The 21,823-nt window shown below is 48.6% G+C and overlaps 10 protein-coding genes across 10 annotated transcripts; 6 read left to right on the top strand and 4 right to left on the bottom strand.

Moving 5' to 3' along the window:
* Positions 1-1,120: 1,120 nt before the first annotated feature.
* Positions 1,121-1,626, top strand: N7455_012584 (Chitin synthase; the record flags this gene model as incomplete). The annotated part of the gene is given in 3 exon segments (XM_065606923.1): positions 1,121-1,158; positions 1,175-1,303; positions 1,395-1,626. The coding sequence occupies 3 exon segments, from the start codon at positions 1,121-1,123 to the stop codon at positions 1,624-1,626; spliced, it is 399 nt and encodes a 132-aa protein (XP_065460089.1).
* Positions 1,627-1,769: 143 nt separating this feature from the next.
* On the top strand, positions 1,770-2,028 carry N7455_012583 (uncharacterized protein; the record flags this gene model as incomplete). Its single annotated transcript, XM_065606922.1, has 2 exons — positions 1,770-1,813; positions 1,860-2,028. 2 exons carry the CDS (start codon positions 1,770-1,772, stop codon positions 2,026-2,028), a joined length of 213 nt encoding a protein of 70 aa, XP_065460088.1.
* A 241-nt stretch (positions 2,029-2,269) lies between these two features.
* N7455_012582 (uncharacterized protein) lies at positions 2,270-4,116 on the bottom strand (the record flags this gene model as incomplete). The annotated part of the gene is made up of 7 exons (XM_040952584.2): positions 2,270-2,497; positions 2,552-2,959; positions 3,019-3,282; positions 3,337-3,595; positions 3,657-3,781; positions 3,833-3,926; positions 3,998-4,116. 7 exons carry the CDS (start codon positions 4,114-4,116, stop codon positions 2,270-2,272), a joined length of 1,497 nt encoding a protein of 498 aa, XP_040816950.1.
* A 1,372-nt stretch (positions 4,117-5,488) lies between these two features.
* On the top strand, positions 5,489-7,293 carry N7455_012581 (uncharacterized protein; the record flags this gene model as incomplete). The annotated part of the gene is made up of 5 exons (XM_065606921.1): positions 5,489-5,758; positions 5,808-6,219; positions 6,275-6,883; positions 6,937-7,125; positions 7,178-7,293. 5 exons carry the CDS (start codon positions 5,489-5,491, stop codon positions 7,291-7,293), a joined length of 1,596 nt encoding a protein of 531 aa, XP_065460087.1.
* Positions 7,294-7,775: 482 nt separating this feature from the next.
* N7455_012580 (uncharacterized protein) lies at positions 7,776-8,705 on the top strand (the record flags this gene model as incomplete). The annotated part of the gene is made up of 1 exon (XM_040952576.2): positions 7,776-8,705. The coding sequence occupies one exon, from the start codon at positions 7,776-7,778 to the stop codon at positions 8,703-8,705; it is 930 nt and encodes a 309-aa protein (XP_040816678.1).
* A 198-nt stretch (positions 8,706-8,903) lies between these two features.
* On the bottom strand, positions 8,904-9,701 carry N7455_012579 (SDR family oxidoreductase; the record flags this gene model as incomplete). Its single annotated transcript, XM_040952821.2, has 1 exon — positions 8,904-9,701. One exon carries the CDS (start codon positions 9,699-9,701, stop codon positions 8,904-8,906), a length of 798 nt encoding a protein of 265 aa, XP_040816993.2.
* A 332-nt stretch (positions 9,702-10,033) lies between these two features.
* N7455_012578 (uncharacterized protein) lies at positions 10,034-11,194 on the bottom strand (the record flags this gene model as incomplete). Its single annotated transcript, XM_065606920.1, has 4 exons — positions 10,034-10,081; positions 10,140-10,654; positions 10,714-10,791; positions 10,858-11,194. The coding sequence occupies 4 exons, from the start codon at positions 11,192-11,194 to the stop codon at positions 10,034-10,036; spliced, it is 978 nt and encodes a 325-aa protein (XP_065460086.1).
* Positions 11,195-11,842: 648 nt separating this feature from the next.
* On the top strand, positions 11,843-12,367 carry N7455_012577 (uncharacterized protein; the record flags this gene model as incomplete). The annotated part of the gene is made up of 1 exon (XM_040952814.2): positions 11,843-12,367. The coding sequence occupies one exon, from the start codon at positions 11,843-11,845 to the stop codon at positions 12,365-12,367; it is 525 nt and encodes a 174-aa protein (XP_040816737.2).
* Positions 12,368-12,646: 279 nt separating this feature from the next.
* On the bottom strand, positions 12,647-15,309 carry N7455_012576 (glycoside hydrolase family 55 protein; the record flags this gene model as incomplete). The annotated part of the gene is made up of 5 exons (XM_040952774.2): positions 12,647-13,028; positions 13,086-13,178; positions 13,232-14,417; positions 14,467-14,925; positions 14,976-15,309. The coding sequence occupies 5 exons, from the start codon at positions 15,307-15,309 to the stop codon at positions 12,647-12,649; spliced, it is 2,454 nt and encodes an 817-aa protein (XP_040816763.2).
* A 1,977-nt stretch (positions 15,310-17,286) lies between these two features.
* Positions 17,287-21,558, top strand: N7455_012575 (uncharacterized protein; the record flags this gene model as incomplete). The annotated part of the gene is made up of 2 exons (XM_040952699.2): positions 17,287-17,408; positions 17,475-21,558. The coding sequence occupies 2 exons, from the start codon at positions 17,287-17,289 to the stop codon at positions 21,556-21,558; spliced, it is 4,206 nt and encodes a 1,401-aa protein (XP_040816859.2).
* Positions 21,559-21,823: the final 265 nt, after the last annotated feature.

The following is a 21,823-nucleotide window of genomic DNA, read 5'->3' as shown; positions in this document are numbered from 1 at the left end:
ACTGCGATGGATCGGAAGTTAGTTCACCGGAAAGTGTCTTAAACTATAAATTTAATGCCAACTGTTACCAGGAGAATCCCTAAAGCCCGGAAGATTTTCGGAAACAATATATAATTTATATCCCGTCTTTAGGATACAATATTACGGTAAATCCATTAATAGTTAGTGTTAGCCCTAATAAGGTACAAGGTCGGTGGCGCTACTTGGCCACCTGTAGGATTTGCGAACGTATCTTAAATTTTTGCCAAGCGGAAGATTGCGATGAAAGTATGAGATCGTATATGTTTGATTGGCTCGGGAGCTATAGGTTTGATTCATGCCCTAAGGGACCCTCAACGGCTATATTATGTTGTGGAATATCAACAAAGTCATAGTGCGTACCTTAGCGGTTGGTTTCCTCTTTTGGCTATGGATCTACCTACTCAACTGAGCACGACATAGAGTGAGATAGCATTATGGAGCCTTCTGACCGCCCCTGAAACTAAAGGATCGTGGAAATGCACATCGTGCCCTCATACAGTAAAAGGGCCTCAGCCCAAGAGCTCCACTACCATAGCCACGGGGCCTCCCACTACAAAATAATATCATGGTAAATGTCTCAATTGAGAGATTTATAAGAATCGAAACCCGTATGGTACGAATGGAATACACAACATTTTGCCATTTCAGCCTCAACATAACCTTTTCCCTTGTAACGTATTCGGTGAGCGAATGGTCCATGTAAGCAAGTGGCCACCACCAGTAACATATTAAAGCTAAATGCATATATTCAGCCATAACGCCGTTAAATTAATTCAACTAAATTCATTTATCTATTTGTTTCTCTTCTATGCCATGGGAATCTGCATATTCCACATGCTCGCCCGGCTCGCGTAGCTGGCTGTAAACCCTCCGAGTCAAGGTTCTTTTCCGGACTTCAGACTTCGGACAACCATGTAATGCGAAGGCCAAAATCTAGGTTATCGACCCAATGCGCATCGCCCTTGAATTTGGGGCGGCCAAATTCAGTATAACACTGCCACTTTGGCGAAAGTATCTAGTTATATACCAAAATACCGGGCGCTGCAGCATAAATTACAGTTAAACGGGAGTCGGCAAGTGGGGTATTTGGAGTCTTTAAATGTCATATTATCTAGCCTATGATACGCAAATGACAAGGTCTCACTATAGATAGACGTAGGGGGCTCGAATCAGCCTTGTCTTCCATTGGGATATTGTCTGATAATCCGAGAGAACTTGTAGAAGACAACCAGGGTATTCAGGTATTATCTCGGATTCCTTCCACTAAACTTCTCGCCTGGGTGTTGAAAGGTACTCCACCTTTGACAAATTAGAATAATATGTCATGAAAGAAAAGAGAAAAGCTGATCCTACGCGGATATCCAAAGTGATAGATTTGGGTTGTTTATTGCGAATCACTTTCGACATATATCAAAACCTACATTGAAACGAATGGGCCTTTCGTTCCTTTACAACAAGACATCGGCATACGAGTCTAACATCTACACTGTCTATGTCAATCCTGTCGTCTCTAGGTTTCTCACAACGGTGATCAAACTTGAAGACAACCCTAAACTCGTCCATAGGCCAAGGAAGAGTACCACACAGTATCAAGTAGCCCCCTAGGCTGCATTAAATCAAATATCACTTCTAATAACACCATTCCTTAAATTTCTATACTTTATTATCTGTGGTGTAAGCTTCCTAGTAAAGTAGTTAGGTTCAATCTTTCCTCAAAACTAACTTCGTCTAGGTATTTCTTTGTAAACATGTCGCGATATTGCTTTGAGCGGCGACCTTATCAAATCCGCTTGTAAAATCTGTATCGACTTGGATCTTCACGACACAGCTCTGCATAGAAACGCAACGGATGAAGAGGTTTTCTATCTTATTTGGTGCTACACATTGAACAGGCACTATGCATTTAAATCACGGAAGTTGCGATGTTCTCTTGTCGTTCAACTACCATCCAATCTCTGCGACCTATACCCTACTTGTCCTCCTATATCTGAACTCTTACTTATCTAGATCTTGCCCATGTACAAGATACAATGATATCCTGTCTATCGTGTGGCTCATTGACTGACAAAGATGTTTTCTTGCTTCACAATACCAGAAACTCCATGTTACGGAAGATGCAATACATTGACGGAAAAATAAGCCAAGCATAGGCTCTACATTGGATCTTTAATAGGAAGTTGAGCTTAGATGTGAATGAACTTGTCGTCTCAGGATATATATAAGGCGTTGAAAAGTGCAAGCAAAGTCACTACAAATAATAACGGAAGTTTGGGTTCTCCCAGTCAGTCTCATCCTGATCGAGTGCAATACCGAGCGCAACAACCTCCTCAATTTCACTCTCCTCGCGAGATTCGGGGTCTATTTTTACATTCTGCTGGCGGTCGCGTTGCTGATTTTGAAACTGGAATAGCTGTCGCAAACCAAGAATAGCGACGAAGGCAATAGCCAGTGAAATCATAATCCCGATCCAGGCACTCTGCGTATGGTTAGTTTTTATTTATCAGACATGAAGCCTAGTAAGAGCACTCACTCCGTAGTTGGGCATTTCATTGGAGAAGAAGAGGAAAGGACCAGTGATATTACCAGCACAATTGCCAATAAACATCACTGCGGTCACCGTCGTCCTCTTGGTGTATCCGGCCACGTTAGAGGCAATGATACTCAGGATAATAGGAATTCCAGCGGAATATGCAGGGAAAAGCCACATCCCGGCCAATCGAGCTACTTTCTTGGTAGGGTCAATCTGAGAGACCATAAGAGAGCCGGCTAGACTGATGAGCGATAAAACAGCAGCGGTAAGGCATCGGGATTTGCGGAATTTTGTAACGATGATCGTGGCCAGAACCACCCAGATGAGAGTAAACACCGACGTGGGTAATCCAACGAGGAGAGTGTTAAAAGTCGAGTATCCAAACCCAGAAATAACAATGCTTCCGAACTGTATAAGGGGGTGAGTAATTAGCAGAGCTTAACGAAGTGCAGTCTAGGTGATCTTACACTTGTGAGACCTCCATTAGGGATGCTGGATGCCATGGAGTACACGAAAATAAGCCAAGTTTTTGGGTCGATAAGTGCTTCGATACATTGGCCTTTTGACCATTTGTGTGACACTGTAGTATGTGATTCCCGCTGGGCACGTTGGTGGATGAACTCTCCTTCCTCTTTGGAAAGGAAGCGGGCGTTGTGCGGGCTATCTGGTAGGTAGAAATAGAAGACAATCCCATATGCAAAGGTGACAATGCCGAATATGATAAATATCCACTATACATTATTAGCTTAGGCCCAGGTAATGTTTGGGGATGCAGGGCAACGTACCCTCCACGGTTCAACTGAGTTGCTGATATGGCCGATACCATACGTCAACAGTCCACCAAAAATGGACGACACACTGTTCCCTGCAAACCAAATTCCATGTCTAGAGGCATGCTCAGACCGTTTGTACCAAAGACCAGTGAGCAGCGATAGACCCGGGCTAATTGTACTTTCAAAAACGCCGAGGAGGACACGAAGGGATATGAGACCGGCAAAGTTGGATGTGGCGCCATGGCACGCTAGGACAACAGCCCATATAATGCTATAGAGTTCATTGTGAGCTTCAAATATGAGGTAAAGGAGAGAGAAGTTGGACAGCGTACAAGGAAACGGAGAGGAACTTTGCGATTGGAAGTTTGACGAAGCATAAGGATACCGGGTAGGATGCCACCAAGAAACCAAAGTAGAATGCACTAGAGGCCCATGAATACTCATCACCAACAAGATGCTGTTTTCTCGCCGTCAGCAGTTAACCGCTGACGTGATCAGAAATACATACTAATGATTTCTGAATTCCAAAGATTGCAGTATATCCTAGCGCAGTCTTGTCGAGAAATTGGAGCATGTAGGCAGTGAACATGACAGGAAGGATGCTAAAATAAAGAAATTCCATGTTAGTTGAACTCTGCACGACTAATACATAGTAATGAACAATATCTCATACTGCCAGTCGATTTTGCGCATCAATTCTTTCTCGTTCTGATAATCAAAAAGCTCTGCCACGTGGGCTTTAAGCACATCCTTCTCCTCTCCCATATCCGGATCTGGTTTATGGTCTTCCATGGTGCTTTCCAATTGAAAAGAAATTATGTGAAAGAAGTAGAGTAGTTATGCAAATGTAATGTATTGCCTAGGGTAACAAGGAATATATATATTGAGCAGGGCCTAGATAATAATCACGAGCCCTTATTTAGTAGTACATACTTGGCATTCGAGTTATGTTCTATTAAAGTCTAGATAATGTATCCTATCCTTGTGTCTAGATAAGGTGTCAGAAGGCGCGATTGCCCCAGCAGGTGACGATGATATCTGCTGGGATTCTGGTTGGTCGTCGGGAAATTAATCTGCATATGCTCCGTAATGGACCTCGCTTAGAGATAGTGGGTCCAACTATCCCATCTGGGGTTACCCCGGGAAGAAGATCAACTCTGTAGTTCACGTATCAAGCTTAGATGATTACTCTGGAGGTCCACTGGTAGGTACTATATGCATGTGAAGGTCGAACTATGCCAATTGCATCCCTCTTCCCTATCGCATATCTTCACCGCAGCGCGATCATCAACAATCGCTGCTGCCTTTCTCCCTAAAATTTGGTGAATACGTGAAGTTGGATTTCCGCAATCAATCATTCGTATTCCGTTTCCCGGGGCTAGCGATTAGGACGAAGACGAACACCGGTGAGGTATTATCACTCAGCCAAGGTGAAATGCAATCAGCCCCATCCACACTGCTCGTGATATTGCCACATGAAACTGCGGTTCTCTCGGGTACGCAAGAATGCTGGACTCGAGAATCAAGTGAGAAGAAAAGAAAAATTCCTCCGAAATCCGCCGCGTAGCAAACATCTGCCAACGAGAAAGACTTGGGTATGTATGAATCGTGAACCAAATAGGCCCTTCAATACTCGTATTGTGTATGTACCAAGGTGTTCAGAGTATCAGACGGTACCATGCACGACCAAGATCTAGACTAGATCCACTTTACCGTTCCAGGCCGGAAGTGACTTGCGTAAACCCTAACAACCGTATACCTTGATATCAAGTTAGCTTGATCGAGGTAATGGGCAAAGTAGCAGAGGCATCAGAAGGAGAGAACATCCCGATGCCTGTCTTATCGACACCTCTTTCTTCCAGTCATAACAGTGGGAGTTATCAGGACTAGACACAACCCTGGAGGCAAGAAAAAACCATGACTGTCCGAAAGGGGAAATATTAGTCTGTGTCTCACTTACCCCTCGTTATCGGCAGTTGATTGCTGGATTCATATTTACCGACGAGCTAGCTAATCACGCCATGCACGTGTTTTGTGTTATGGTCCGATGTAAACTCCGATATACCGACATTGGACCGGCATCCGGAATATAAAAGGCTATACTTCGGTAGTTATAAGTATGTATTAGTATTTCTCTATCCACTTTATTACTGTACCTATCATCATGTCGTGGGAATCAATTGCGGCCACAAAACGGCAGGCACTCAAGGATTCAATTCCAGCAGAATGGGTGATTCCTGCTGCCATTTTTCCTCCTGAAGATCAGTTGGATGTGACCACTTTTCCTCGGGAATCTGGATTTTTCACTGAGCGCGAATTGGAGATCACCTCAATTTCTGCCCTGACTATCCTATCCCATCTATCTTCGGGTTCATGGACGTCGGAGGAGGTGACCAAGGCGTTCTGCAAGGCTGCGGCGGTAGCACAACAATTAGTATTTTCCCTCCCAAATAAAGCATGAACAACGCCTAATGTTGGCCTAGACAAACTGTTTGTCGGAAATCTTCTTTGACAAAGCCATCGCGCAGGCTAAGGAACTCGATGTCTACTTCCAACAAACCGGAAAGACAAAAGGTCCTTTCCATGGCCTACCTATCTCTCTCAAAGATAACTTCAACTATATCGGCCATGATTCAACTATTGGGTTCACGTCCCTGGTTAATAAACCAGCTACCTACAATAGCACGATCGTTGATCTCCTCCTTGAAGCCGGCGCGGTGCTCTACTGCAAGACCAATGTGCCAACGGCCATGATGATCTCAGAGTCTGTGAACAATCTTTTCGGGCGTACGGTCAACCCACAGAATCGCAATCTCACCACCGGGGGTTCATCTGGCGGAGAATCTGCCTTGATTGCATTCGGTGGTAGTCGACTTGGTGTCGGCAGTGATATTGGTACGTATCAGTGCGGAAACTTTATCACAAAGAACAATGCTAACTTTTCTGCTAGGTGGCTCCCTCCGTATGCCAGCTGCCTGTACCGGCACCTTCACCATCCGCGCCTCCGCCGGGCGCTTCCCCAACTTCCGTTCACGCGCCTGTCTGGAAGGCCAAGAATCCATAATTGGCGTTAGCGGTCCGATAGCCAAGACCCTGGAAGAAATCGTGCTCTGGTCTACCACCATTCTCGGTCTGCAACCCTGGATCCGTGACCCAAAATGTCTCCCCATCCCCTGGCGGTTTGTGGAATTGAAGAAGACTCTTAAAATCGGTGTCCTCTGGAATGACGGATTCGTTTCCCCAACGCCTCCTGTCGCTCGTGCGCTCAAGGAGACCGTTGAGAAGTTAAAGGCAGCTGGTCACGAGATTGTCACCTGGCCTTCGACCGAGCACATGGAAATGCTCATTGTACTCGGGCGCTTGTTCCTTGCAGATGGAGGCAAGTCTGTACGGGATCTGCTCGAGCCAACAGGGGAACCGTTCCGCCCGGAAATGAAACCGTATGAGGACGCAACGGAAATAAGCGTATACGATCTATGGCAGATTCATGTTAAGCGCAACGCTCTCTGCAAATCTTATCTGGATCGATGGAATGAGGCTGGTATTGATGCGCTTCTAGGTAAGTCCGCCTAATTCAGTGAGGTAGTGTGCTTTATTAACCGGTTCCTGTAGGCCCTACGACGCCATACAGCAGTGTCGAGAATGGCAAATTCGCTTACGCCGGGTATACATGTGTTTTCAACCTGCTTGATTATCCGGCCGTTTCGTTCCCCTGTGGTGTAGCGACCGATAAAGCTATTGATACACCATATACCGACCATCAGGCGCTGAGTGACATGGACGGGAAGATTCAAAAAGATTGTCAGTGGCCCATCCTTGAAGACTTGACGTGTTCAAACACTAACAGAACTAGACTCTGCCGACTCCGTACATGGCATGCCGGTTAGTCTGCAACTGGTTGGCCGCAGACTCGAAGAGGAGAAATTGTTGGCGATGACGGATGTCATTCTCAAGACTGTCGCCCTATAAACTGGGCGAAGCAGTATAACACATTGGAGCATCAGTATCTACAGAGGGTAATCCTTGGTGATAGATCAAAATAAGAAATTGTGCCATACTGCCCGAGTGCCCATTGCATCAAAACGGGGTCGGATCGGCCCACTCCGATGGATGTCTCGATGTCTCCGCTCGATGCCAGCGAAATCCCCGAATCCCCCGCTTTGGCGGAAGTGTCCCGCCTCGCATCCGCTTATCCCCACCATCTGCACGTACTTCCAAAAATGAGAATACTTTTGAGCTCCATGCTTCAAACTCGCTGCTTGCAGTGATCGTCAAAGTCCTTTCCTTTTCTATAATTCATCGTCATAATCCGAATACCCCACATTGTTTCCATTCTTGTTGCATTCCCTTCGTCCAGTGTGAACTGTCTTGCCCTGATAACGGATTTATTACATTAATCTCTACATAGTTAAGCACCAAGTTATCTTGGAATTCAGCATCACAGAATCAATATGTCTACCAACACCTCAGCAGGAGCGAGTGAGGACCAGCGAGCTTCACTGACTTCCCGAGTTCTCCCTATGATGACCTTGTCGGAGGGTTCAAGTCCGCTCACTCGCCCCCTCACTCCAGTGCCCTCAACATCTGCTCATGAACGAGCGAAAGCACGATTCCAAGTTCAGGGGAAAGCTATAGTCACCGGCGGAGCAGGAGCACTAGGCCTGATCTCTGCACAGGCTCTCCTGGAGCACGGTCTTTCTTCACTATGTATCATGGATCTCCCTAGGACCTTGGAGACATCATCAGAAGAAATCCAAACACTAGCATCGAATTTTCCCTCTGCCAATATAACAAAAGTTCCCTTGGACGTGACATCAATCGAGTCAATCGAAGCCGCATTCGAGCAGGCAAACAAAACAATGGAAGGCATCGACATCCTCTGCTGCTTCGCTGGGATCCCCGGTTGCCAACCATCCCTCACAGTAACACCCGACCAGTTCAACAAAGTGATAGACGTCAACCTGAACGGATCTTTCTTCTGCGCGCAAGCAGCAGCAAAGCGCATGGAATCCTCAGGTAAAGGCGGGTGTATCTTGTTCACTGCTTCGATGTCGGCCCATTATACCAATTTCCCGCAGCCGCAGGCCGCTTACAATGCGAGCAAGGCTGGGGTTGCGCATCTGACTCGCAATCTGGCTGCTGAGTGGGCTGTTCATGGGATCAGAGTTAATAGTATTAGTCCCGGGTATATGGATACCATTCTTAATGCTGGGGATAGTTTGGCGGATGTTAGGAAGATTTGGGATTCTCGTTGTCCGATGGGCCGGATGGGGGATCCTGAGGAGATTACCGGGGCTATTATTCTTTTTTGTAGTCAGCGTGCAGGACGGTACATTACTGGTGCTGATATCGTTATTGATGGGGGGACTTTGACTCTGTGACAATGTAGTGTGAGTGTACATGATGGTCATGGAACTTGCATCTTGTGCTACCAAAGAGCCAAAGAGGTGTCTACATTCCTTCTACTTCTCAAACCCGTTTCAGAAAGGTAGTCTTTTCTTTAAGACTTGTTTATTGTACCTTTTAAATAAAAAAGAGATCACACAACAGCTTCTGTATATCTTCAAAGCTGTCCCTCTTTACCGACAAATGTAACCTCCATCAATCCGCAGATCCGCACCAGTAGTGTAAGTGCTAGCATCACTAGCAAAGTACACATATGCCGCCTTCAACTCCTTAGGATCACTCTGGCGACCCATAGGAATCAACTTATTCCAACCATCCTGAATCTCTGCAGGCACAAAGTCACCCAATCCAGTATTAACGTATCCAGGCGAGATACTGTTAACGCGAGCAAAGTCCCTCCACTCGTTGGCCAACGAGCGAGCCATGTGAATACACCCAGCCTTAGCAACATTGTATGAAGTCTGCTCCTGGGGGTAATTGACAATGTGGCCGGACATCGAAGCAGTAATCACAAAGCTTCCCTTGCCGTGTTCCTTGAAATGAGGGCCAACAGCCTTGGCACAGTAAAAGACGGAGTTAAGATCGGCCTGGATAATGTTCTCCCAGTCTTCAACGGAGCCATCGAGAACACCAGCATCGGCGGTGCGGCCAGCGTTCGCGATGAAAGAGTCGATCTTGCCGAACTCGGTGATCACGTTCGCGACCAGCTCTTGCACTTCAGTCCATTTCGATGTGTCGCATTTGTAGGCCTTGGCTTTGACACCGTACTCCTCCTGTAGGGCCTTGGCGTTTGCTTCGGCTCCCTCGCCTCGCGAGAAGTATGTGATTGCAACGTCGGCACCCATTTCGGCACAGCCGCGGGCTGCTTCGAGGCCGATTCCTCGAGCGCCGGAGGCACCGGTGACGACCACGACCTTGCCTTTCAGACTGAAAAGGTCTTTGAGGGAGCTGGCCTTAGGAACTTCGATCATGGTGGCGAGAAAGGGAGAGATGTGTGTTGAAGATGCGTATAGAGGGGAATATGGTTTATAGAGGGGAAGATGGTTTGAGAATTGTTGGTTTGGATAATTGAGGGGTTGGGGAAGGATCTATGTAGACTTTATATACCTTTGGATCGTTGACCGGCGGCCCGGATTCAACTTTCCCACCGTGCAACATATCAGTCCCATCTCCTTTGCGATGTCGTTGTCCTTCTCCACCCGGCGGAACATTCGGCGGCACAATGCCGCCAACATTTCTGTGGACACGGTGGAGTAAAAGATCTCTCGAATTATTTGTTGATTTCAGTAGATAGAAAATAAATTTAGAAAATAGCAAACGCATTAGGCGGGCTAGCCACACCGCCGATAACCTAGACCGAGTCTTAATTAGCACAATGCCAACGCAGCCAATAATCACGAGAAACCCACCTTCAAAGGCATACTGGACAAGAAAAAGCTATAACGTCCAATACCCTTGCAATGCTCCGATAACTTCTCCAAATCAAACATCTCCCCAATAGGAGTTCCCCAACCTGCCAGCACCCACTCATGCAAATTGAAATTCGGATCCGCATGGGCTCCTCTAATAGGCGCACGTTCAAAGCTCGGTGCATCACCAGCGACAGCAGAGAACTGATGTTCCCATAACCATCGCACCATAGCCTCTGTCGCTTCAACACCGCTAAAATCTGGCGATGGTCGGAGTGCCAGGTCCTTTCGCTGTTGGTTGTCCAGCTTGTTGTATGCGGCCGTGAAACCGCTGCGGATGAATAGAATATCACCCTTTTGGAAATTGAGGTTGTGATCTTTAACTACTCGCTTCAGGTTCTCGAGGGTGATGGCCTCAGAGTTGAGGGCGGAGATGGAGATTGAGTTTGTGGTAGCCCATTCTGCGTAGTCGAGGAGAACACCGCGGCCTGTTATTCCACCGTGTTCGCATATGGCTATATGAGGGTTTAAGGTTAGCGCGGGGTTAGCCGTGTATCGTAGAGCCGGTTCATACAGTGAATTCCAATTATATCCGAGCTCTCTATCTCTTCTGTGGTATGTCCGTTATAGAACTGCCGGGATTTCTGGTTTGCTAAATAGAACCACCAGCCAGTAAGCAATAACCTCAAACACAATATATAGACACACAATAACATACCGTAGTGTCTAAAACCATCCCATTGGGTAGACCCCTGGCTATTGAATGTTAAGATATCATCATAAACACAATTCGGATTCCGAAGAATAAGCTCCTGGTGAAATGGATCCCGATTGAAGCTAGGATGCGAAGGCATGCTCAACGGCCAGTCAAGCGAGATTCGCACGCCAGTTTGGATTTCCTTTGCGGCTGCGACAACCCGCTCGGGAGTGAGCAGGTTCAATGTCCCGAGCTGGTCATCTTTTCCAAATCGACCCCAGGCATTTCCTCGTGGACCTGTTGGGTCTAGTGGAAGGGAATCGAACGAGATGACTGCGTCGTTAGTTGATTTCGCCATGATATGAGGTTGAGATTAAGATGAGGTGTGTAAATGTATGTTAGGCACCTTTATGTGTTTTTTTCTGGGGTATCCGACCCCTCATCTATGAACCCCGGATTCATATCCGCAGCTATTTACCCTCGGTGTTTCTCAAATGTGTGTACAGACACATTTTGGTTTTTTAGACTATTTAGGCTTTTCTCCAATGGATGTACAGATTTCATATTTAGAGTATTAAAGAGAGTTCATCAGGACTTGTGAGGTGGAAATCGATAATATCAATGCAAGTACCCGCGTCGCGCAATAATCCAATCCCAATCCCGAAGAAACCCCCTTCACTCACCACCACCATCCCTCGTCTATCGCCCTACACTACTTTATTGTCGTTGTTATAATGCAAACAACATCCACAGAGGACCAGCAGCCACTAGGCATGGCTGCAACACAGCAAAATCTACCACGACCAAAGCAAAAGCGACAGGATCGCCCACCCCATAAATCCACATCTCGGCGTCCCGATAACGCAAGAAAATAGACGGTCCTCCAGACCTCTACCGGCGGACGAAGTGTCAAGAAATCTGCAAGTCTAGGCACAAAATACGAAAGTGGGATTGTTTGCGAGGTTAGTCACCTCTCGGCTCATTCTACGATCCTAATTAATCCCTAATGATCTTCCACCAGTTCCATCCCGACAGCTTTGCCGCGCTACGTCGTGAATACACTGTTCTATCCATTATTTCTCAGATTCCCTCCCCGATCGGCCACCCTCGCATCATAAGCGCTGATTTCCAGTCTGGTATCCTTGTGCTGGGCTCGCCGAAGGTTCACTGGAAACCACTTAGGCGGCGTGTCAACGAGCCAGTCCTTGATCTTGATTCATTGCTTCAGATGAAGCGAGAATTGCTTGACTATGTCCGATTATTGTACGTCAAAGGTGTTGAATATAAAGTCAAGCCAAACAATTTGTTTCCTATTAGAAAATCGGCTGGCGGCTGGCTACTATATCTGGGTGGGTGGGTGGAGACGGATTTCTGTTCGACACCTGATCGAATCCAATCAGCTGAGTGGAAGGCACAAGAGAAAGAGCAGTTGGATGAGGTAGAGCGGATGTTTACTGAACTTTGTGCTCGTGTTAATGAAAGAGATAAAGCGATATGCAATGATGTGGTCAAACACAATGACCAAGGATGAGCTATTGAAATAATTAAAGAATTCATGAATTTAATGATTCATGCATGAACCAGAATGTCTTCTATTTGATCTAATTGGATTAGCGACGGACCACATAAATGATAACAAGTCCATCAGCTTCAAGCAACAAGACTACAGGGTTCTACCCATAGGTACTAGACCGACCCACTTAACGTAGTTCATACAGATCTTGAATTTGGAACTTGCATAGAATCGACATATGTACCGGATAATTTCTGACACTCGAGACCTTTCCCCTTCCATAAAAACTATGAATCTCTAGAAAGTGAAGTACGCAATAGTAGCAGCATAGGTAGCCAGATTGTCGGCAACCGTCGCCAGCGCAGTACCATCCTTCACAATCATATAACTTGTTCCAACAGTGTTTAGCCCATATACCACCAGTCCACTTGTACTACCCTCAATACTGAAGATCATACTTTGGCAGTTCTCCGGAAGGGGGAATGTGGAGCAAGTGGTATTGTAGTGGTTGAAGAAGCTGTATAGCCCAGCCCCGTAGATGTTCACATCCTTGGTATTGAGGATCCGGAGACCAAGAGAGTTGCAGTTTCCACCGAGACAGCTACTATAGTCGGGGTCATTGAGAGTCGAGTTGGTAGTGTATGGGCCATTGGCTGCGTTGGGATTTGGCTGATAGTATCTGTGTGGAATTGGTTAGAACAGGTGACACGGAGTAGTATCATGTAGGATCACTTACGGAGTTTCTGTCTGCATGAAACCTCCCACGATCGAACTTGCGCCTGAGAACTGATACTGGTACAGCGAGTGATGCTCGGATCCCGTTCCGTATCTTGCGCCAATGTTAGTTATGAGAGAGCATGATAGGGGCTCTCTGTTACTTACAGCCAGATATTCTTTCCTTCTATCAAGAGACCACGACCGGTGTACACCGAGATCTGGGTATTAGTTGGGCTTTCGAGGTCGTGGTCGGCAGTCCAAAGCCATACATTCTCCAAGTAAACACCACTAGCGACCTTAGTAATGTGCATGGACATGTAAGCAACCTGACAGGCCGCAGAGACAGCTGCAGTCGTTGGGCACTGAGCAACCTGCTGCTGAGATCCTTGGAAGCCCCCAATTCGAGTGTGAACATCCCACATTCCAGAACCCGATGTCGCTGCCAAGTTCCACTCAATGAGTACAGCGCCCGGCGTGGAGCCCGAGGTGCTCACTATCATGTCGGACCATTCAACGAACCCGGATTCTCCAGATCTTCCAATTTGGATGACGGGGATTGGATTGGTAATGCTCGACCATACACTGCCAGTGGCCATGATGACAGAATATGCCTCGCCGACAATCCGAGAGCCTGGCGGGACGTAAAGAGTGCGGGTAACTTTGTACGTTCCTTGATCGAAGAACACGATTTTACCTGCAGGTGCGGCAGATGTCAATGCGGATTGGATGGCTGTTGTGTCATCGGTTGAACCATCTCCTTTAGCGCCTGCGCTTCGAATGCTGACAAACGAAGATACCGGTGATTGCGCATACTGAGGCTTGGACTTGGTAAAATACCTGTTCGATCCACTAGCAAGCAAGGCGCTCGGGCGGGTCGGCGCAGTGAAAGATCCCTGGAAGTTGGTCGGTCCGTTTGGAGTATACTTGTGGCCTTGTCCCCAAGCGCCAATGGTCGTAGAACCCGACGACCCAGCAAGGACAGTACCGCTGACGCCTTTGACTGCAACCGGGACGTTCTTTAGAATTATGTTCTCCAGAATGAGACTGCCAGTCGATAGTGTCGAGGTCTGCCAGGCGGTATCGACAAAGGTAGGGCAGTTCTGAATGGTGCTATCAAGGATATTAACCGAGCCAACAAGCTGGGCACCGGCACCACCGTTGCTGATTGAAATAGCAGTTGTGCAATTAGACAACGACAGACCTTGGTAAGTCCAACCCCAGTTCCAGATCTGTGAAATTGCCGTCACTGCATGCGAAATGGCCAAGTTCCGCATTGTGAATTGCTGGTTGCCAATATTGGCACCATAGAGACCACCAGTTATTACCACATCGGTCAGCCAGCCACCAGAACCTTGTATTGCGTTAGTATAGACCGAAAATAAATACGAGTACCAACATACCATTTTCAATGAAGATACCCTGGTGCTGCGTTCCAGAAGCAGAACTCATAGCAATGACAACATTCTCGATGCTGGAAGCTTGGCCAGTCGGCCAATGAATACCAGTCGCAGCAGTACCGGCAGGGATTGAAGTTAAGTCCAATTTCAAATTGCGAATCTGTCTGAAGAAAACATTCGTCGACGTCCAGCCCTGGTTACCATCGTTCTGGTATTGGTCACCGTCAATCATCCCTAGTCCGACAAAACCCGCGGTTGCTTTTATGACGGGCATTGCATTCGGGTTGCCAATCAGCTGGGTGAAATAGTAATCAATGATCGATGTTGAGATTATGTACGTTCCAGATGGGAAGTAGACTATCGCGGGAGTCGTGGTGGAAGATTGTCTGCTTGCTGGGCCAAAACGACCACCGGCGCTTATGGCCGCATTAATGGCGGCCGTGTCGTCGGTCACACCATCACCTATAGTTACTTTAGTACTTCTCGGGGGTATTATAATCCTGAATGCTCACCTTTAGCTCCGTAGTCTTTCACGTTTCGGAAGACTTGGTAACCAGAAGGGTTCGGGTTGAAGGCTGCGACTCCTTGGTGAGCGATATCTGCTAGCCAGTACCCAGAGTCTGCTGCTGCCACTGCTGCAACGGCAGATTCGGCGTTCACGGCGGCCTTGGTTCCAAAGCTTACAGCAGCCGAGGCGATTTTCGTTGGAGCTAGACCGAAGGACGTATACTGCTCAAAGGGGAGCATGGCAGAACTGACTATATCATCCACAGCGGGGATCTTTAGTAGCTGTGCATTGGCACAGGCTACCAAAGAAAAATACTTGATCACAGAAGAATAATACATCTTGACCCTGGATCAATGAGGGGGTAAGTCAGCAAGACGGGTGCTTGCGAGTCACTGGCTAGAGAAGCATGGAAAACGTGAGCCGGGGAAACATGGTTTTATGTATAGCCACCTGGGCGATTCCGACAATAGACTCGATCGGATAATGCAGGCGTGCGCATGACACGAAAGGGATGGAGTCAATGACCCTGTAACTGCAGCTGGAAGAAAAGCAAATTAAGGAATCCCACCCCGAAATACCACTCAAGATGGGGAAATAGATAGCGAGTGACTCTAGACCAGGGGTATCCATTGGCTATTTATTTTCCGGGGAAGTCCATTTTTCTGTCACGCCGTAGTCTCTGTCTCATGATATGAAGGTGGCCAGGTGGAAATGAGAATATGAATAAATGGCGCTGATCTTTCCCCACAAGAGGTGTAGTTCCCTGCCTCTACCTGCATGTCAGCCAATAGTCAATCGATGTCTAGCACATCACATTGTACAAAAAAACCAAGCTAAACTGCTAGTTTGTCGTGGGTGCTTCCCGATAGGAATGGAATGTGACTAGTTGAGAATTCCATTGCAGCCACTTTTTCTGAGTATGTGATATGTGACTTAAGGGTGTATGTGTGACCGGTTGGTAAGAGAAGCCGATCAGGGATTTATGCTCATACCTAGGTACATATGTACCTAGGTAGGTAACCTTGAAATTCAAAGTGTCCTAACTCTGATTAACTTAAATGGAAATAAGGTCAGCAGACCCACGGAACACCACGCCCTAAGTGCCCTAAGTGTGGGGAGATGAAACTGAAGACTCAGGTACTTCTTCTATCTTATACATCACACTCATCTGTGTTTACCTTGCCTCGAAAGTTGTAATACTCAAGTGGCAGGTTTAGATCGGTATAATTTTCCAGTCACTCGCAAAAATGCAAGACGTGCAGCCCACTCGGTGGTTCTTGGCTTCTGGTATTTTCTGTTAGATCATGCACATACATCATGTGTAGTCCCTTTGGTTATATATCGCTTATCGATTTATATATTTGCCCTCCAAAAGGAAGGCTCGGCGGTTCGGAACCTCAGTAGGCACTTGAACACCCTGGTCAAAACTGGTATGCATATAGATTCAGACTCTGCTTCACACAAGAGTATCCCTCAAATTCTTTTTGGGCTCTAGTGTACTTTGGGGTGTTGCTGTAGCGGATCTTTCTTCCGCTTCTCAACGTCGGCGACATCATGAAGTGAGCAGGGCTTTTATTTGAGGGGATAAACATTCCCCTTTCACTTTTGCTTCATTTGTTTGAAGGCAAGCAAATTTCATCCCAAAAAAAAAGTGTGATAATCATACAACATATCACATCCCCCTTTGTCCAATGCGGGTAAAACAATAGCTTAAAGTCCCGAGCATAGACCTTTGGTTGCCAAGATATCTCACGTGACTGATTCTTTTCCGCCTTGGATGCTTCCTGCAAAAAAAAAAAATAATAGTCGTGCCTCCCTTCATTGCGTCGTGGGACATATCGAAATTCGAAGACAAATCTCATCAGGGACAGTAATTCGTCCTCGGTCTGTCTTCGATCTCACTTCCCTCAACTCGAAAGCTCCTTCGTTGTGCTGACAACTTCCTGCGCGACGGATCGCGAACGTGTCACGGAACCGCGAATACCAACGGACAACCACATCAAAGACGTTAGAGACAAATTGGGTTTTGCTCTCTCCACGATAAACAATCTTTAAGTGGAGGGTAATCATCATCAAGCCTGTTGCTTTTTCGAGTCGGTGCGGAGTCGGAGAGAGAGCCTTGCCGCACAGAAAGCTCACTGCTTCGATTGCCGCAAGTGAGGAAAGTCATCACGGCATCACACCGAAGCCGAGTATTGCATCGTGCTTGATTTAGCGCTTTAAACCGGGTCACATAGATTCCGAAGGATAAGAGGCAGTTCGCGAAATTCGAGCTTGCTAAACATACAACCAACGGTGGTTTTCATACGTGCAATATGTTGAAACGTGGAGCTCAAGGCCCTCAAGGGTCCAAAGAAGACGAGGGTGCGTTCGGTATGGCTAGCACTCCGGATGAGAAACCCCACCGGGCGACAGCGGCCCAGTTAGCCAGCAGAAAGTAAGTGACAAATGAAATACCGGTGGATGACCACAAACTGACCGAAGATCTCTTTGAAACCTTTAGGATCAAGGATGTCCGCAAACGCCGGGCTCCAACTCCCACAACCGGCGGAGGCGCACCTGATGCGGCTTCATTTAACCCTTTCGCATCCGCGGCCCCGGCCGCGGCACCAGCACCTACCCAGTCGACTGGGTTCACATTTGGCCAGACTCAAAGCCAGAGCTTCCCCGGGGCAAACTCGGGGCCCAGCCAGGGTGGAATATTCTCGTCGGGCACTAACGGCCAGGCGGGTGGTCAGGCGGGTGGTCAGGCGTCATTCAGCTTCGGCGCAGGACCTACCTCATTTGGATCTGCACCGCCGAGCAATCCTTTTGCTGTTAGCACATCATTTGGCGGAAGTACCCAGTCAAGTACCAATGGTTTCAGCTTTGGGGGATTCAATGCCGGAAATCAGTCCACTCCGTCCTTCGGTGGATTCGGAGCACAACAGAGCACAAGCACTCCGGCTAAACCCGTCCTGTTTGGGCAGTCTGCAGCACATATGACTTCGCCTGCCGATGACAGCATGCAAACTTCACCCGATACCAAGCCCAAGGGAGGTTCCATGTTTTCACCGAAGCTACCCGCAGGTCCGTCGGCACTTGGTAATCCATTCTCGAACCTTTCAGGAGAGAATGCGCCCAGCAATCCATTTGCACCAAAGACAATTGCGACTGAGAAGCCAGCCGACAAACCTGCGGAGACCCAGCCCTTCAAACCACTTTTCGGATCAACGCCCGCCGCTTCGAAGCCTGTGGATGCAGAGAAGCCAACGGCCAGCAATCCATTTGCGAACCTGTCAGGGCAGGCTCCAACCAGCAGCACTAACCTGTTTGCCCCAAAGACAACGGCAGCGGAACAAACCCCTGCGAAGCCCGCAGAGGCTGCGAAGCCTTTTGGTGCTCTTTTCGGGTCGACCCCCAGTGCTCAGCCCTCGGGGCCTGCTAGCAATCTATTTGCGCCCAAACCAGCAGCAGAAGAACCAAAGGCGAGTAATCCATTTGCGAACCTGTCAGCGTCGAGTTCATTTGGCGCTTTGTCCTCGCCGAAGGTTACTGGAACCGAAAGTTCTGTAAAGAGTTCCGAAGCACAACCGTTCAACTCCATGTTTGGTACACCTACAGCATCAAAAGGTTTGGAGGCTGGAAAAGAGCAGACGGCTACGCCGGCATTTGGCAGTATGTTCTCGCCGAAGCCGGCCGCCGAGAGCGCGGCTGCAACGCCTGCAGCGGACCAGCCGTTCAAGTCCATGTTTGGTACACCTGCGGTATCGAAAGTTTCGGAGGCCACAAAAGAACAGACTGCTACGCCGGCATTTGGCGGTATGTTCTCGCCAAAGCCAGTTGCCGAGAGTACGCCTGCAAAGCCATCCGAGGACAAGCCGTTCAAGCCCATGTTTGGAACACCTGTGGCCGAGAAGGAACAATTACCAGCTAGTGGTGTTTTTGCACCGAAGGTGACAAGTGAAGAGCAGACTCCTTTACCTGCGAAGGTCTCGCCATTTGGTTCAATGTTCGGGGCGTCCCCTGCGCCGTCGAAGCTTGGAGAAGAGAAGAAAACCCAGCCGACACCTAGCAATCCATTCGCGAACCTGTCAGGGCAAAACGCGTTTGGCAACCCATTCGCGCCAAAGCCCACAGAGCCGGCTGCAACACTCCAGGCACCGAGCACTTCTCTCTTTGGTGCAAGTACAGCAGTTGACAACAATAAAGACAATAACATCGCAGGTCTAAATGGCTCATTGACTAGTCCATTCACCGCTGGGTCTAAGGTGTCGAGTGAACCTCCAACGGAAGGCGCGACGAAACCTGCGACACCTCATGTGTCGTTCGCGCGGTCTCCACGCGACCATAAAATCTCGTCTTCCTCTTCTCTCCCCTCTTCCTCTTCTCTCCCCTCTTCCTCCTCAACCTCTACTGTTTCCAACACTTTCACTGCTTCAAACCCTGACAGTCTTTTCCCTCGACCTGATCATCCTGTATCAATTGATTATCCTGTATCAACCGAAGATTTTGACGAAATGCCGCTCAAACGTCTTTTCCCTGAGAAAAATCGGGATCAGCTTCGAGACCGAGCCAATTTGCTCATGAAGATTGGCGTCTTGACTGAGTCGTTCAAGCGTGAGATCGCTAAATGCGACCCCATGACAGATGATATTGACGAAGTCCTTATTCTTTACGCCGAGCTTCGACGTGAGCTTGGTGTCCCCGTTGGGTCGATTAGCCCCGAAGAAGAGGCCAAACGCGCTGCCATCAACGAACGCGATGCCGCTGAGGAAGCGGCAGATGGCAACGCGCCTCCTCGGATCCCGACCCCTCCGACCTCCGTACCTCCTGCTCTTGATAATAGACGCCCAACGCCTTCTACCAAGGTTTCTGGTGGGTCTACTTCTGGTGGATCTACTACTTCCTCCAAGTTCGCCCAATCCTTCTCTGCTCCAGCTCCTGCCCCGGCAACTACTTCTGCTGGCACTTCTTCCGCCTCGATTGCTGGTCCTTCGTCCCCGGCTGCGGCTCCTGTTGCTACTGCTCCTGTCGCCCAGGCTGAGCCTCCCACTGCCAGCCCTGCTGCTACTCCTGCAGCTCCCCCTGCCGTTGAAGCTCCTAAGTTCGGTGGTGCGGCCACTTCGACTGCCGCCCCTGCTTTCCAAATGCCCAAGTTTGGTGATGCCGCTACTTCAGCCGCCGCCCCTGCTTTCCAAGTGCCCAAGTTTGGTGATACCGCTACTTCGGCCGCCGCCCCTGCTTTCAAAATTCCCAACTTTGGTGCTCCGGCTACTGGTGCCAATTTCCTGGCCCAGTTCAAGTCAAAGTCGGACAGCACCATGGCCGATGCAAAGGCCAAGAGAAAGGCTGAAGAGTTTGACTCCGATGAGGAGGACGAGGCGGAGTGGGAGCGCAAAGATGAGGAACGCCAACGCGCTAAGCGCGCGGAAATCGAAGCTGCAGCTAAAAAGCGTGCCGTTTTTGTCCCCGGCGAGGGTTTCAAGTTCGTTGATGATGATACTGCTCCACAGAACGTTAAGGATCCTGCAACATCTGCCGCCCCTGCCACTCCTCCACAAGACGACTCTGCGGGTACTAATAATTCCACCCCTAATATCTTCCCTCCTTTTGTTTCTCCCTCGACCGCATCTACTAAAGCGAACGGCACTCCCTCTGTGTCTTCCTCGAATTTCCAACCCCGGTTCCCTAAATCATCATCTCCTCAGTCGTCAGAAGTCTCTACTTTCTCCGGAACAGCCACGCGTTCGCCTGCGGATGGCGCACCCTTTGGAGGCAAGCCTGGAGCCTCACCTTCTCTCTTCGGTGCAGGCGCTCCTAGCTCCTCTATCAGCTCCTCGGTTTTCGGAACGTCCAGTAAGCCGGTCCCAGCCTCGCAGAACATTTTTGGCGGCCTCAAGCCGACCTCGCCAAAACGCAAGGCCTCGGCAGATGAAAGTGACGACGACGATGATTCCCCCGCAAAGAAGCCGAAGTCCTCGCAGAACATTTTCGGCGGATCCAACCCGGCCTCGCAGAACATTTTCGGTGCACCCAAGCCGACCTCCCCGAAACGCAAGGCCTCTGTGGATGAAAGTAACAACCATGACGATTCCCCCGCAAAGACGAAGCCGTCGCCTCCCCCTCCGGCGGGCGCCAGTATGTTTGGACGAGTCTCCACCGCACCGCTAGCTCCTTCAATCAATTCCTCCGCACAGCCCGTGATGTCCACCCCCTCCACTGCCACTGAAGATGAGGAGGGTGAACCTGGTGAAATTTTCGATCTGACCAAGGGCAACGGCGGCGAAGAAGAAGAAACTGTTATGTTTGAAGACAAATCCCGGGTTTTCAAACTGGAGGATAAGTGGTTGGCCAAAGGAACCGGTCCCGTCCGCGTTCTGAAGCACCCTGTCACTGGACGTGCGCGGATCGTCGCCCGTGCCGAACCGAGTGGAAATGTCACTTTGAACATTCTCCTGAAGAAAGAGTTCGACTACAAGCTCACCACTAACAGTGTTCAATTCCTGGTGCCCAACGAGACTGGGACTCTCACACATTGGGCCGTTCGAGTGAAGGGTGAGAGACTGCGTGAGTTCCACCAGCTCGTCAACGATATCAAGAACTAGATATCTCTCTATCTCTTTTCCATATCTTCTCCATCTTTGTCCTCCCTTTCGGGAGTGTATGTTTATGTCCAAGCGCATGGCCAAGGTTTGCATATGCGTTTTCTGCCTTTTGTGGTTCGGTTTCTTTTTGACCTCTTGCTTCTTTTTTTTTATTGTTGTTTTTTTGCGCATCGACCCCCACCCTCCTGGACAAAGTTGGCCCGGCCTCACGCAGTGGGCCAGCTTCCCGATTGCATTTGAGCTCAGTCAGGGCCCAGGTGAGCAT

Source organism: Penicillium solitum (assembly GCF_028829755.1).
Source record: "Penicillium solitum strain IBT 25940 chromosome Unknown utg000009l_segment0_segment0, whole genome shotgun sequence".
In the NCBI taxonomy this organism is placed as follows: Eukaryota; Fungi; Ascomycota; class Eurotiomycetes; order Eurotiales; family Aspergillaceae; genus Penicillium; species Penicillium solitum.
Note: the sequence above shows the minus strand (reverse complement) of the source record. Positions and strands in the feature narration are given on the sequence as shown.